The sequence below is a fragment of the Diabrotica virgifera genome, chromosome 7 (genome assembly GCF_917563875.1).
Source record: "Diabrotica virgifera virgifera chromosome 7, PGI_DIABVI_V3a".
Taxonomy (NCBI): domain Eukaryota; kingdom Metazoa; phylum Arthropoda; class Insecta; order Coleoptera; family Chrysomelidae; genus Diabrotica; species Diabrotica virgifera.
In genome coordinates, this window is record NC_065449.1 from 235,608,628 (window position 1) to 235,626,356 (window position 17,729).

At 32.2% G+C, this 17,729-nt stretch overlaps 1 protein-coding gene across 1 annotated transcript; it reads right to left on the minus strand.

Moving 5' to 3' along the window:
• Nucleotides 1–1,253: 1,253 nt before the first annotated feature.
• On the minus strand, nt 1,254–9,572 carry LOC114325721 (endocuticle structural glycoprotein SgAbd-2-like). Its single transcript, XM_028273850.2, has 3 exons — nt 9,510–9,572; nt 8,719–8,861; nt 1,254–3,733 (listed from the first exon to the last, which is right to left on the minus strand). The coding sequence occupies exons 1-3, from the start codon at nt 9,519–9,521 to the stop codon at nt 3,451–3,453; spliced, it is 438 nt and encodes a 145-aa protein (XP_028129651.2). The 5' UTR covers nt 9,522–9,572; the 3' UTR covers nt 1,254–3,450.
• Nucleotides 9,573–17,729: the final 8,157 nt, after the last annotated feature.

Here is a 17,729-nt window from a genome sequence, read left to right on the forward strand (position 1 = left end):
TTCTTCTACTTCTCATAACCTTTTGCCTTCCAAGGCGTGGGATTGGTATTCCGATCCTTCCTTTCCCATGTTTTGCATTCTGTTTCTATTTTTGGCCACTTTTAATTATTAAATAGTTTCCTATTAGACCAGGACTAATCTGTAAAAAACGTGTATTTTTGGATGTGAGAGGCGGCATTCGGATTTTTGCAGATAAAGTTAGGTGACACCTTCAGTAATAATAAGTGACTTATGCTCCTTCTCAGATATGCCCTGAACATTAATAAAAAATTAAAATATTTAAAAATTTCGAAAAACATCGATTTTTTTCTGCTTTCTTTACTTATAACTTTAAAACGGTTCGTTTTGGAACAAAGTCGTACAGAAATAAAATAAAGATAATTCAATTTTGTATGATATACCACTGATCAAAAATGTCCCAAGGTATTACCTTTTCTGAAATTTAGCAATAAATACAAAATAAGGGGGCAAAATACGCCTGTTGTTATTCAATATTTCTTAACCACTTTGGCGACATTTAGAACCTTAGTAAATCGCTTGGAAAATTTTTAAAACTTAAAGAAATAAGTGAATCCTTTATAAAAGGTATATATTTAAAATCCCTAAAAAGGGCTACATCACAATCACATAACTAGATTTCGACTGGTTTTACCAGTCATCATCAGTGCTTACCTAAAATGAATATAACCTGATAAAATAATGCAAAGATTGAAATTTTGACTATGATTAACAAAGCTGTCGGTTATACTCACATGAAGTTTACATGCTAACCACCAAGATATAGTTTAACGAAAATATGTGGGTCAAAGCCCTGTATAAGTGGTCCGTTAAGGAAACATCAGTTAAAAATGCTAATTAAAGCATGGATATTTAAACTATTTTAATATTTTGCCCCAGGTAACATCTGAGCTGTGGTGTGACTTGATTACATGGTGAAAGTTTGGTAGCAAATTAAGATGTTCCTGCCATAAGAATGATACATGTCCATTTTCAATAAAAAATCTCTAATAGTTTTTGATATATTGAAAAAAATCGATTTTCATTTTGTAACTTCAAAGGGCTGAAACTTTTTTTATGAGCACATTTGTACTAAGGTAAGTTAGATTCAATCGAACTATTTTTGACCCCAGGATGTGTGGTATAATTTATGACTAATATTTTTGGGACACCCCGTATAACATAAACTATAATAGGAAGAAAAATTTAAAAACTTACTACACAAGCAAAATATTTGCCAAATGATAAAAAGCAAATTTTGTATTGTTCTTTATTCCTCATATTTCTCATAATATTATTGATAATGGATCAACACAAATCATATTTATATTCCTAACCTAACTTAAAACTAGCATGTCTTTAATAAATTATTATCACAATACTTCGCTACCTCAACAAAATACCTTCACATTTCAAAAAAACCTTATAGCTATAGCATATAGCCATGAGCGAATCACATACTCAATTATTAAAAAAACCAGTAGTCTAGGAAACAGAGGTTGAACCTCGCAAAATGGACGTAAGTACGGTTTTATTTTAACTTTTTCTACGGTTAAATTTTTCTTAAAAAATTTCGTTCCGGAACCCCCCTTTTCATCCATTTAAAGGGGGTAATTTGTGGTTTTTGCGAAACGTAGTACTTCCTGTACGTTTTGCAAAAAATGTACTTAATAGTAAAATGAAGAGGACTATATTTCCTACTATTTATTTCCCGATAGCATATGTCAATCACCCACCGTTTAGCGGGGGTGGCGCCCCAAAATTAACAAATTTTTAAAAAAGGTGTTTAAAAAAATATTTTTCGCTAACTATAATAAAAATTAAGAAGAAACCCTGCGCCAATAAATCTCAAATGAGTGGCTGATTTTTTGGTATAGGTTTCATTTACGGCCAATTGCAAATTTTTTAATTACAGAGTGTTACATTTTAAAAACCCCTTTTTATACCATCTGAACCGCCTATGCTAGAGTAAAAAAACTTTCAGCGATTATCCATTTACTGGTGTTATTTACAAATTTGTATAATACACGCCCATATTTTCCCCGGAACCACCAAAAAAAAGGAGAACTAATAAAGAAAATAATCAAAAATTAATTTTGGGCCACCACTGTGGCTTCAGGGTACAAAGAAAATAAAATATGCATAGGTCATAATGTGTAGCAGACGTTGTGTTCTTTTATTTTCCATAATTACGTTACCAATAAAATTAATAGGTAGGTGACGAAAAAAAAACTGGAGCCCGCCAAAGCATATTTGAGGTTTACGGCGCCACTGTGCCGTAACGGTAGCTTATACGAAAAAATGCATAGGACCTTATTTGTAGAGAAAATAGTGGTCTTTAATTCTGCATAAGTTTTGATTTAAAAAAATGCATAGGTGATGAGAAAATCGTAAAGCCATGCTCTCTAAGGGATAAGGGTAGTTTCTGCAGTTTATTTTCAAGGATAGGGGTAGTTTGCGTATGGGTGTTGCAATAATCATATATATTTATGAAAAACTCTATTGATGGGGCATATGTCCATATGGGCCAAAAAGCAAATAAAAGCTTTTTTCAACCCCCCTTTATTTATTATTTTTGCTACAGGGGTTGCATCAATTAACCCCTTTTGGTATCCATGCATGGGTAATAACAACGTGCATAAAATGAAGCATTTTAATAAAGGGCATGTTGTGTGAAGGATTCCAAGGAAATCACTTTCTTTATTATTTCTTCTTTTTTTTGGGTTGGGTTAGGTTGTTCTGAAAAAAAAAATGGGGGTGCATTATAGAAATTTGTATATAACACCAGTACATGGATAATCGCTGAAAGTTTTTTTACTCTAGCATAGGCGGTTCAGATGGTATAAAAAGGGGTTTTTTAAAATGTAACACCCTGTAATTAAAAAATTAGCAATTGCCCTTAAATGAAACCTATACCAAAAAATCAGCCACTCATTATTGTGATTGATAATTGCGGCAGGGTCTATTTTAAATTTTCAGTACAGTTAGGGAAAAATAATTGTTTTTAAAAACATCTTTTTTAAAAATTTGTCAACTTTGGACGCCACCCCTGCTAAACGATGTGTGATAGACATATGCTGGCAGAAAACAAATAGTAGCAAATATAGTCCTCTTCATTTTACTATTAAGTACATTTTTTTGTAAAACGTATACAGGAAGGGCTTCGTTTCGCAAAAACCACAAATACCCCCTTTAAAGGGATAAAAAGGGGAGTTCAGGGGCGAAATTTTTTAAGAAAATGTTAGTTTCATTATAAGCACCCCTTGATTTTCCTGCAAAAAAATAAAACCGAACTTGTGTACATTTTGCGAGGTTCCACCGCTGTTTCCTACTCTAAAGTGTTGACGTATTTTAAAAAGATCTTAATTCTTTGAAGTATTTCATAGTTAGTATGGTACCATTTTGAAATATGAAGGGACTTATCCAAAATAACGATTTGATCACACTCTCTCTTCATCTAATGTTGTTATTTTCTTCTTGGTCTTCATTCAAATTACCCAACTGTTTCAGTACACTTAGCGCTCGTAAAATAGCCTCAGGGATTGGTGGCGGAGTCGGTAGGTGGTCTCCGATTGGCTGGAAACCGTTTTCGTCTGCGATGTACCGGAATTCTATTTTTACTCCTTCGGGGGAAGTATATGAGGAAAAACCTTGAGCGACTTGAGCTTCTTCCTTTGTACCGGCGTTTTTCAAAAATCCTTTTTCTTCTTGGACTATGCCATTTCCAGTTTCAAAGCTAAAATATAGAATTTTTTTTTATAAATTTTTATGAAATTAGTTTGTTAAATATGTTTTTTTGTTTATCTTGTTTTTCTTTTGTTTTTCTTTTATTTATCTTATTTTTTTGTTTGAATACATATATACTTTTTTTATATGTTTATAAAAAAATATTGTTTTTTATAATTTTTGAAATTAAATGAAAGTTGTATTGATACTCTAGAAAATCAAAGTCGCCTCTTACAGAAAAAAAAAAGTCAAATATCTCTAAACGATTTTCTATTCCCTTATAGAAGACGCCTAGATTGTAAACTGTTGGTAGATTTATCAAAGAGAGATTGAAAATTATTTTCTTAAAGAGAGGCTGCAAAAAACCAGACTGCAGAAATGCAGAATTAAAGATGCTATGCATTTTACCAAATAGGCCAGGTAATACGGTAAAATTATACCCTGTTCGTGATACTTCAACAGCCACGGTTGTGCAGCATTTTTTCGACAGGAAATACCTATCTATAAGAACAAATTGTAACTATTTTCTGCGTAGGATCTGCCGACCATTTTTATTTATAAACAATTTAATGTCAAAAAACGACCTTTTTCCGATTTTTTTTTAAATCAATGGAAAACAGCGAAACACGGTTTTTTTTAGTACACACATCTTCGAGAACATGAAAAAAGCTTTAAAATGGCATATTACAAAGTTTGATATACTCATTTATTGTTAATATAATTGCGAAAAAAGTTTAATATTACAAAAAAATATTATTTCAAATTTTCGTCAAATAAGTGTTCTTGGGTGCTTAATATGTGACCAAAATTTCAAAGCGATTCATTCAATAATTGTTAAATTATTGGATTAATAAATTAAATTTTATTAAAATGGTTTGTCCCAAAGAGTTTTTGCAATAGCATAAGTCAGAAAATAGTTAATTATGAAACAGTTCGTGAAGTATGCTTTTTGCGAACACACGCGATGTTTAGAGCACGAGCGACAGTGGAGCGAGTGCTATAAATCGCGTAAGTTCGCAAAAAGTTATTCACGCACAGTTTCATACAATATTTTATCTACGATAAACAAATAAAAAAATGTAACACTTCGTCACTGGAATTCATTTCTATTCTACAATTTTTTGAACTTTACATTTAAAAATTCTAACTTCTTTCAGACCACAAAACTGTCAAAACTTTTGTTGTAATTTATTGCTCACATGTCATCACCATGACAACGCAAAAGTTAAGGATATTTGATTATAAGAAAGTGTGCCAAAAACAGTGCGAAAAAGTAAATCCCATGTAAGATACATTGTTACTTCACGCACACTTTAAGTCCTTCACGCACTGCTGTCTTATACATAATGAGAGTAGATAAAGATGATTTGAGAACCATTCTGCAGATGTCAAATGAAAGAGCATGAGCTAAACTTTCAAAATGGTTTAAAACAAGTGAATAAAAAATGCATGTATTAGTAATAAATAACTATGCAAAAGTACCTATCGAAAATTTTTCCTTATAAACTTTTTGAATAACTTTTTTTAAAAAAATCTATTTTTTACCGTTTTTAATGTGCACAAGTTTTTTTACCAAGTAATGTTAAGTATATCATAATTGATAAAAAATTGTAATAAATATAAATATATATAATTTATTATATAAAAAATTAAAAGGTTTATAAGGAAAAATTGACGAAACATTTGCATAATTATTTATTACTAATAAATGCATCTTGTATTCACTTTTTTTAAACCAGTTTGAAAACTTGGCTCATGCTCTTTCATTTGACATCTGTAGAATGGTTCTAACATCACTTTTCTCTGACTAATGTTATTACAAAAAAAGCTCTCTGGGATAAACAATTTGAATAAAATTAAAACAATTGAATGAATCGCTTTAAAAATTTTGTCGCATATTAAGCACTAAAGAACCCTCATTTGACAAAAATTTCAAAGCTACACACTAATTTTTACAATAGTTACTGCGAAATTATTTTTTTTTGCAATTTCGATATTTTTTGCAATTATTTTAACAATAAATGACTATATCAATCTTTGTAGTGCACCATTTTAAAGCTTCTTCTATGCTCTAGAAAATTTGTGTACTAAAAAAACCATAAGTTTTACTGTTTTCCATTTAGTCCTGTCGCCAGGGGGGGGGATACAACGGCCTCCTTAATTTAGATGGATTTACCCAAGTTTTTTTTATGTATTTTGACCCGTAAAACACGAATTTTTTGGGTAACAGTTGATCCGGATGTCGATAAGATTGTTATAAACAAAGAACTTAAGGAATTACACAACAGCGATTTTTCGCAAAAAAAAAATTTCTTGTATTTCTTAGGTGATTCTCAGCAAAAAATGGTCTTACAAGTTTCTTCGCCGGATGCATAGTTTTCGAGATAAACGCGGTTTAACTTTCAAAAAATCGGAAAAGTGCAATTTTTGAACCCCAATAACTTTTGATTAAAAAATAAGATAGCAATTCTACTTACTGCATTTGAAAGTACAAGTCAAATTCTATCGGCTTTGATTATTTGCATTACTAAAAAATAATTTTTTATTTGTTAAACAAAGCCATAAACACTTAGTGTTTCCCGTGCCCAATGCATGCGTTTTAATGTACGTAATATACGTAGAAATTGTCGTATGGGCGCCTACTCGTTGGATTTCAAATGAGAAATGCATTGAAAACATCATTCAATCACTATGTGTTTAAAGCTTTGTTTAACAATAAAAAATTAATTTTTAGCAATGAAAGTAATCAAAACCGATAGAATTTGACTTGAACTTTCAAATGAGGTAAGCTGAATTGCTGTTTTATTTTTGAATCAAAAGTTATTCGGGTTCAAAAATTGCAATTTATCGATTTTTTGAAAGTTCAACCGCGTTTATGTCGAAAACTATGCATCCTACTAAAAAAATTGTAAAAACATTTTTTGCTTAGAATCACCCAAAAAATACAAAAAAATGTTTTGTTTTGCGAAAAATCGCTGGTATATGATTCCTCAAGTTCTTTGTTTATAACAATCTTATCGACATCTGGATCAACAGTTACCCCAAAAAATTCGTGTTCTACGGGTCAAAATACATAAAAAAACTTGGGTAAGTCCATCTGAATTAAGGAGACCGTTGTATCCCCACTGGCGACATGACTAATTGATTTGAAAAAAAAAATGAAAAAAGGTCGTTTTTTGACACTAAATTGTTTATAAATAAAAATGGCCGCCATATACTCAGGAAATACATACAATTTGTTCTTATAGGTATTAACTGTCGAAAAAACGCTTCAGTACAATTAAAGTGTCATGGAAAAAACCTTATTAACCTGGACTAAAATCTAAATAATTAAAACAAATTCAAAAATAGAGAAAAAAACATTTTGGACAAACTTTGTAAATATTTTATTTCTACAGATTCTCCAACACTGCTCAAGTATGAACAAATCTGCTCAGATGTAAATTGGAGCTGGAGGGACAGATAGTACAAGTGATAAAGTTTAAATATTTAAACATCATACTATCTAGCTAAGCTCGAAATATAAGTAGAAGATCAAGTGAATAGTGCAAAAAGAGCCGCAATGAAGCAAGAAAATATCTGGAAAGAAATAAAGGAAGAATTTACAAAAGAGTCATCGGACCAATATTTTTATACGCGACGCAAACACGATCTGACACACGAAGGAAAAAAATGCTAGAAACAGCAGAGATGAAAAACGTTCAAAAATAGATAAGACACTATGGGACAGAGTTAGAAATACAAATATATGACGGACATGCAAGGTGGAGAACATTAACAACTGGGTCAGAAACGGCATTTCAAGACATTGATATCTCGTAGAGAGGGGAGGCATTGGACTCTAATATTTATACGGAACGTTTCCTTCTAAAATCCTTCTTCTTCTTCTTAGGGTGCCTGTCCGTTCCGAACATTGGCGATCATTCTGGCTATGATGACTTTGTTGGTTGCTATACGGAATAGTTGTGTTGAGTTCTTTCTATACCATGCTCTCAGGTTAGCAAGCCAGGATATTCTTCTTCATCCTGGGGCCCTTTTTCCTTGAATTTTACCTTGTAAAATGCACTGGAGTAGGTCGTATCTGCCTTGATTCCTCATTATATATCCCAAGTACTGCAGCTTACGTCCCTTCACGATGTTGACTAAATCTGGAATTGTGTTCATCCTCCGTAGTACTTCTTCATTGGTGACTTTGTCTGTCCATGGTATCTTCAGGATCCTTTTGTACAACCATACCTCAAAAGCTTGAATTTTCCATAGAATTTTTGCCTTTAATATCCACGTTTCTACTCCGTATAGAAGCACTGAGTACACGTAACATTTAAGGAGCCTTATTTTTGTTTTTAGAGTGATGTCCTGGATCTTGAACACAGAGCTCATAGTCAAGAATTCAGTTATGTTTTGCTTGCTGATGATCATTAGCTTGGTTTTGCTGGTGTTTATTTCTAGTCCATATGTTCTACTTGTTTCAGTTATTTTAATCATTTAGTTTTGCAGCCTTGCTATGGTATTGGAACACACTATTGTATCATTTTCACACCACAGGTTACTGAGATTCACTGCATTTATTGAGATGCCTTCATCAATATCTTTTAGAGCCTCTTCAAAAATTCTGAAATTGGTTCATTTTATTAATAAACATCAACCCAACTATGAAATTATAATTTGGTTAGAGGTATACAGCATCCCACTTGTGAAAATAAATAAATCAATAAATTACTTCAAATTACCCCAAAAATTCGGGAAAACTCTTGTGACACACGATGTAGAGTATAAAACTAAACAACAAATAAAACTTATAAAAAAATAAAAGCATATTAAAATGAAATGAATTTTCAATAAAATAAAATACCATTTAGGTATTTTTTGGAATTACTAAAGAAGGAAAATTGAAGCTTACAAAATCTGAAAAGTTTCTGAGACAATCTAAAAATCTCAAATTCTATAAACCCTTATACAAAATGCATGCTAATGTTAATGCTATTAGAATCTCACTTGTATTCGTAGGTGCCATCATAATTCACTTCTTGTTCTTGCCTAACAATTGGTATGTGTTGACCTTGGTATTGTTCTGGAAATTTATTTTTGTATTCCTGTGGAGCGCAATGGCTCAAGCAAAAGACGCTAAATAATATTATCTATAAAAAAAATATTATATAATTTCTAAATTTTTAAGATGATTTTTTTTTTTATAAAAATTTGATTAATCTTGAAATATTTTTGATGATATTTTTAAATATTTTTAATAATTTTGAAATAGAACATAATGCTGAGATGTGGTCAAAGCTTTAATTCAATAAATTAAACTGAAAAGAAAATATCGCAGAAAGAAAAATACATGAAAACAAAGAAGATCAACTTCAGAGAAACAAATGTAGACTAATTAGAAGAAGCTTATTAAAATATTAAGATAGGAATACCTCGAAATACATCGAAAGCAATGAAAATATAGCATATTAGTAAAAAATATATAAAAAGGGGGCTATACCTAGTCAAAAAACTAGAGAGTCATCTAAAATTGTTTTAAAATAGAGGAAGATGATGAAGGACCTGAGATAAAATGGGATGATAATGAAAAATATACTAGAACAATATGGATAATAAAATAATCTAAAACTCTGAAAATTATCCAAATTGTCCTAAATAATAATTTAGAATAATAATACAAATATTGTAATCCAGTTTTATATTTGTTTAATATAATTCACCCCCATAACACTGTCACTGAATATGAGTCCAACAATATTTGTGCAATAAATTAATTAATTAACCACAGGTTCACTTACATACACTCTCATTGTAATAAACTTGTAATAAACAATTTGAATTTGTAAACACCTTTGAAATCTAAGCACATATAAATATCATACCTTAATAAAAAACTTATATAGTTTTATTCAGTCTCCCCATCTCCGTGAACTATTGGAACTATTTTGAACCATTGCCTCCCACTATAAGGTCAGATGTCATATTTACCTAATTCTTTGCTCTCAGTATTGTTTTTTTATGACTACTGAGAAGATTCGTTAGACCAGTAGTTGACTAATTTTTACATTTAAATTGGGCGAAAATGGTAATGATTATTAAATAACATAAAAAATGCATAATATATTATATAAATAACTCAAAAATTCTAGTTCATTACGTGTTTGTTTTATAATTATTGAAATTTAATTAGTTATATAGATATCTGGTCAAATTTTAAAAATTTATGGTGCAAGTTAGTTTATTTTAATATACACTGCTGGACCAAAAGTCTAATACTTCTAGCATAATACTTACTTAACAATTTAGGTTGCAGCTGCATATCCACATCTAAAATACATATTAAATATCGACCCGTTTTAATCCAAACGTTGTTAATCTTAAACTAACACATACACTAATAAATATAATTCTAATAATAAATATAAATAAAAATAAAATCTTTTAATAAATAGAAATAAAAATATAAATGCGGTTTTTGGTTTATATTCGATTCAGAGTTGGACCACCACCTCCATATAGCTATTTCAGCATCCTCATGTCTCCTCAGTGAAGCTATGCAGTCACAACTCTGAAAGGAACATAAACAATCTGCCTATTTAAGGGAAACCATCGCGCTACAATGATTCCACCTTTTGAGACGCAATCTAGCAACATCTCCCGTATTACTAGGAAAACAACGAAAAGCCCTAGATAAAAATAAAAATCTTTAAAACTATCACATTTTAAAAAATTGTATATATGACATTCACTGTAGTTTACTTCACAAACAAAATAACAGGCATAGATTTGTTGGTTTTCTTTCACCAACTATCTCTTCACCCTCAAGAATTCCCAAATCCCATAAACTTGTTTACCTTTGCAATATTCTCCGTCTATTCCATCATATCCCGTTAGCATAACTTAAGCAGAAATTTCATGTTAATGAATACTGAGGTAGTAGCTCCTTGTATCCGAATGTAAGTACGACTCGTTATAATTAAATGATTATAGACGGCATACATCTGCATGTTCGTGTTTGTGAGCTTGGGGACGTGTGTTACCGCCCCCGATTTTACATGCATATGTATTTGTCTGCTATCTGCACTACTTTTATGTATGTTGTTCAATATTGGCTTGATCTTATGGATCTTTAGCATCTTTTACAACCAGACATTGTTCTAACTCTGGTTTTTATTTGTAGCATTTAGTGACTTGTAACCGTTGACCTGAAGATGCTCTGCATAGTTTAGAGAGCGAAGCCGGTCGTCGGAAGTTACAATAAATGATTGAGAGTATGTCTGTCTTTTACTTAATCTAAAATGAAGTCTCACATGCAACCCATTCAACATTTCAACATAATATTTATATTTAAAAAAAGCAAGCAAATCATTAATCAGTGTGACCATGGAAATGCAACAAAATCTAGGTCAGAATATCTTCATTTGTATTTTTTTTTGTAATTTATAGGATATCAGCTCTAACCCTAGGTATTTCAATAACCAGTTGCCATCCATCTCTATCTCTCCACGCTTCTTCATCTAAGTTTCTGTCTAAAATTTCACCGTCTACTCCTTCTCTCCAGGTTCTTCCTGCTCTTTCACGTTTTCTGCGTTCCAGCAGTACCTAATTTAACAGTTGGTAATATATCTTCTGCCATTACCTGTAAACAACCGTAAAATATAAGTTATTTCTCCTAATATCATCTACGATTATTCCTTATTACATCCTTATTATTTTTCTGGAATACTGGAGGAATATTCTTAAGCGTGTTGTTGCTATGGATTAGCAATAAAAGGATTGCCACAAAAGGATTGGCTTTTCGTGGTAGCCATGAACATTTATGGACTGTTTGATCAAGGCAACTTTTTAGGTTTGACACAATTTTTATCCGAGTTTGACCGCTTCGTTGCAGAGTATTTGAAAGTATATGGCGATGGAAGGAGTAGACTCCACTCTAGACATATCTCATATCGACCAATTAACGTTGGTACTAAGGTATATACCTAGGGATGGGATACCGGTAGAACGCTTTTTTGATGAGAAGCGACAGAAAACCCATCCCTCCATTACATGGAGAAAACGGCATGGTGTATACCATAGAAGAGAAAGCAGAGGTGATGAGGTCCACACTCGAAAAAGAATGCAGGTTAAACTTCCACCAAGACGAGGACGTAGACTTCATGGAAGAAGTCGAAGAGCAAGAAGAAAGACCAGAGGACCCGGAAGACAACATTCCCCCAACATCACCGGAAGAAATCAACGAACATATAAGAAATAGTTCACCGAGAAAAGCGCCTGGTCTAGACGAAATAACAAATAGAGCCCTAAAGTATTTGCCCATAAGAGCTATAGTGTATTTTACAAACATAGTGAACGCGATATTAAGATACAATATATTCCCGAACAGATGGAAAGAGGCCCATGTCATCATAATCCTAAAACCTGGCAAGAACCACACATTCCCGCAGAACTACAGGCCAATCAGCTTACTCCCAGCGATCAGCAAGATAGTGGAAAGAATCATCCTCAGCAGACTGCAAGCGGAAACAAACAGATTAGAGATAATCCCAGAAGCTCAATTCGGATTCAGACCAGAACACTCCAGCGAGCTACAAGTACTCAGATTAACTGAGTACATAGCAGCTGGATTCAACGACAATCCTATTAAAATCGCACGGTCTATTAACCTCGCCAGAATTATTGCCGTAGAGTTTAACTAGATTAGTTTATCCTTGTGGAATCGGTACCACCAGAGATACTGCAGAGTAGGGATAGCGGTTGTTGACAAAACACCGGTTTTCGGTTAAACCGGTTTTTTTAACTTACGGTTTAACATGGCGGTTATACCCGGTCAAAAAAACCGGTTATTCCAAAAACTGGTTTTAGGATTTTTGAATCAATATTCAATACTCAATAAGTTACAACGTCACATTTACATTGCACTCTAGTTTGTGTCACTCCATAATGTCTATTTTCAATATAAAATCTCACAGTTTTCGATATATTGGAAAATATCAATTTTCATTTGGTAACTTCAAAGAGCTGTAACGGCTGTAAGAGCTGATTAAGTTAAATCGATCTATTTTTGGTCCCAGAATATGTGATTTAATTTATGTACTACCTTTTTGTTACACCCTTTATAATAATAAATTAACCCAATGAAAGTTTCGGGTTCAAATACATAATACCAAATAATAGAAAAATAAAAAAGTAGTGATGTTAAGTACTTATTTATAATACTACAAACGTAATTATGAAGTAAATAAGACTATAACGTGTATACGTGTATATTAATTACAAAAACAAAATGTAACATCAAAAATAGTAAAACTAGTAAAACCAAATAATGGATCATTTTTAAAATTCTGAACTGAATGTATTATTGTCGTAAATGTTTTGCAAATTTATTGTATATCCGAAAAAAAATCTCATTTTATACAAGATACACAAAACCATTTTATTTTTTTTTTTCATTTTTTTAAGTGATCCCACAGGCCTATTTGTGTAGGTATAGCATTAATTATAAATAATACGACTATGACTGCACATTCTGCACACCACACAGCTGATTGATATTGATACTAATATCTTTTAATATCTGTTTTTAATAGGATCCCCAATTCAGCAAACATGACCTGCTTATTCTTAAGTTCATCAAAATAGCTAGTTCAACTTATCATCATCATTACCATCATTTGGCTCTACAACTCAATGTGAGTCTTGGCCGCGTTTACTATTTCCCTCCATTGTTGTCGGTCCTGAGCAGCTATTTCCCATTGCTGTACTCCCATTTTGCGTAGATCACTGGCTACTGCGTCCTTCCATCTCTTTCTTGGGCGACCAACTGACCTTTTTCCATCGGACCTTTCCCAGAATGTGGCGTTCAGAAGTCTTTCGTCACTTGATCTTAGCACGTGACCCGCCCATCGTATTCTGTTTGCTTTAATGTAGCGTACTATGTTTTCATCTCCATATATTGTCTAAAGTTCATCATTGTGTCTTCTTCTCCATTCTCCTGTTGTCTCGTCTCTGCAAGGCCCATAGATAGTCCGCAGTATCTTTCTTTCAAGTACCAGTAATTTTGTCGTTTCCCGCTGATTCAGAGTCCATGTTTCGCTTCCATATGTTATTGTGGGACGAATTATTGTCTTATATATTCTTATTTTTGCTGGTCTTGAGAGTATTTTTGATTTAAGTAGGGTCATTAATGAGTAATATGCCCTGTTTCCTGCAATGATCCTGGCTGCTACGTCCTTTTCATATTTATTTTCAGTTCAACTTATCACATTTCTTAAACAAATTTTAGTGAGCGTGAGAGTCATTAACGAATATAAACAAAAAAAAATCAAGAATTATTGATGAATTTAAACAAACAGTTTTTTTTCGGAATTCATTATTTTTTTATTATCCAGTAACTATTAAGGTTTATTATCTAAGATAACTTATCCGGGTTTTCACCAGTTATTACATTAGGAAAAAGTCCGGTTATAGCCGTGACAAAAAAATAACCGATAAAACCGGTTATTGCGAAGTAAAAAAACCGGTTTTAGGTTATAACCGGTAAGTTTTTCCCATCCCTACTGCAGACGTTCGGATATAATAAACGTCTCTTTGTAAAGACAATGACTTCGACTTACTAAGTAACGAGACATTTACTCAACACATACTACATATTACGCCTTTGAGCTAGTGGTAACTATTTTTATTTGCATGGCTAAAGATTCACAACCAAGGCCAGAAACAAAACAAAAAAAGAATGTGTGTGTACTTTGTACGCACGTAAGAAGATATTCTTCTATTATATAATAGGTAATTTAAACGAAGTAAATATACTTAAAAGGTTATTTGTAGTTATTTTATTTAAAAATCAAACTAACTTTCTTATCTACCACTTTCAAAAAAGAAGAATATCTTCAAAAATTATATATGTAATAATATACTACAATCATAAATTCTATAAAAAAAAATAAAAAAATAATAACTTGCTTGGGGCTTGAACCCACTTCACGTCTACCGCTCCGTACGAAAGTTGACGCCATTTCAAACTGCACCAAACTCTCGTATACGTCATGTGGGAATATACACAAACTAAACGTTTACACCATAAATTTATATGAATTTAATAAAATTATTAGTTTAATTTTTGTCGAAATAAAATACAACAAAATATAGAGTAAGAAAACGATATATGAGATGAAGATTTGTAGAAAGTTTGTTCGTAATCAGATTATGTAAATAAAAGCATTGCCTACTAATAGGTAGCAGTATTGAAACTATTAGGTATTTCCAACTGAAACATTTAGAATTACGTACCTGCGGTACATTATTACTATTTAACATTATTTTGTTTACATTTTCCAAATAGCTAGGTATTGAAACTATTAGGTATTTCCAACTGAAACATTTAGAATTACGTACCTGCGGCTTTTCAAAACTATTTAAAAAGTCACTATAATTATAAATTTGATTTTATTTCTGTCCACACATCAATAAAAACTAATATTATACAATATTTTTGTTTACCGATAACCTCCATATTGAACAATTATTGACAGATCATTTCAAAATTTCAACACCCAATCAGAGCCCGTATAACAACTAATACCATACTGTCGGTGTGCGCATGCGCGCGGATCAATCAAATTTTACCCTCAATCGATTCGCCGCTAAAGAAGAATATCTTCAAAAAATAGATTAGAACAACGCACTCAATGAGGTCGAGGTGCAGAGAGGCTGAATAGCCTACATAATCTTACACAAACTATATCTACATACATTTTTCGTAGGTTTTTCAAATTATATTCAAGCATTACCAACATATTTTCAAGCGAATAATTTGTAAACCTTTATGTTCAAATGTTTAACTAAAAGTTTATTGTTGTTGTTTTTATTAGTGTTAATTGTAGTCAGTGTCGAAATAGATGTTAAATATATGCATCTTTATAGACCAATAAAACTACCCACCTTTCAAATTTTATGGGCGATGCGTAAAATTACTATTTTTTCGCGGTAGGCGACGACATAGAGAGAAAAAAGTTTGCCTGCTGCATTATCATAAAAAATGTATGTGAATGTCGAAACATTAATAATATTAGAAAAGTGTTGATTTGCAATGGACTTAAATTACCACAGATAAAAAATGTCTGAAAATTTTTTAGCGAAATCTATGACAAAGTGACTTATTACACTAAATATAAATAAATTATTCATTGGATTTTGTGAAAATGTTGGAACAGGTCGATTTTTGGCATTGGTGCAAAGGGGACGTCTTTTGAAGATATACACATCTATCATTTGTCAACTTCCTCCCTTCAAGAAACACAAATCCCTAATTTTAAATGGGAAATAGATAACGTGTGTTAAGAAATATTGTAGAACAAACAATAGAATGGCAGAGCAAAATCTATATAAATTTCATTGACTTTCGACAAGCCTTTGACCGGATTAACAGAGAAAAAATGTGGGAAATATTAAAGAGATATGGAATTTCATTAAAATACATAAGAATTATAAAAATGTTCTATGAAAACTATACCGCACAAATCATGCACAACGGGAAACTCACAGAACCAATTAACATAGACAGTGGAGTCAGACAGGGGTGTGTTCTATCTCCAACCATATTTTTGATCTTAATCGACTGGGTTATGAAGAAGGCAACGAAAAATAAAACAGGAATTAGATGGAATGCTTTCGGTCAGCTTGAAGACCTAGACTTTGCGGATGATATATGTATGTCTGGTGTCCGAAAAAAGACAACATATGCAGAAAAAAACAGAAAAGGTGACAGAAAAAGCAAGAAAAATAGGATAAGAGATTAACACAAGTAAAACTAAACTTATGAAGATAAATACGAAATGAAAAATGGGTATATGCATTGAAGGAGAAGAAGTAGAAAATGTACAGAAGTTTGGCTATCTGGGAAGCATAATTGACGTTAGCGGTGGAATAGAAGAGGAAATTAATGAAAGGATAACTAAAGCCCAAAATGCGTTCTATATGGTGAAGAAAACATGGGAGTCCAATAAGTTAACCAACAAAACCAAAATCAGGATATTTAATAGAAATGTAAAGAGCATTGTGCTATATGCAGCAGAAACTTGGAAAATAGAGAAAAATATTATACAAAAGGTTCAAACATTTGTAAATAGATGCCTTAGACGAATATTGCAAATATATTGGCCAAATCGGATAAGTAACAAGAAACTTTGGAGAAAAACTAATGAAGAGCCCATAGCCAAAACGATAAATAGACGCAAATGGTAGTTTATTGGACACACATTAAGGAAAAATGAAGATGATTGTACCAAACAAGCCCTGGATTACCAACCAACTGGAAAAATAAAACAAGGCAGACCAATGACATCCTGGAAAAGAAATATTACCAGAGAGCTAAAAGACAATGGGTTAACATGGAAAGAGGTGAAAGCCCTGGCCAGAAACAGAGATGAATGGAGGAGGACTGTAGAGGCCCTATGTTTCAAATAGAATCAAGAGGAGTAAAGTAAGAAGTAAGTAAGATAATGTGTGGCACATCATCAGACAGGTACTTCGCTGGACAATCCAGATATCCTTAATGTTTTTTATATGAACTTTATTCTTATGAGTTTTCCATCTTTTTCTTTTATTTTGTAGACATGATCTCTGATTTTGATTCGGAATTTCTGTGCCAGAATCGTAGACGTAGAATAGATATTTGTTCCTAAATATATTTTAACTTCGGCATTTCTGGTTTTTCTTCTGGCAGTTATTCAGGTGTTACTAAGGTTTTCATTACCGAATTAAAATGTGCACGATGGTGCTATGAATCAGCGTGCACCCATCTTTCAGTATGGTTTGGTTTTCGGTATACCTCCTATATATACTATGCTTCCGTCTTCCTTCGTTATAATCAACACATTTAACAATGGAAAGTTGTTGGTTATTCCCTGTTTCTTGTTAAACTGTTTTTTGGGGTGGTGGATATTGTTTATGTGTTGCAGGCTTGCAGGAATAGTTGTAATCGTATCTCTGCATTGTGTACCTTTTTGCCAGGCGGA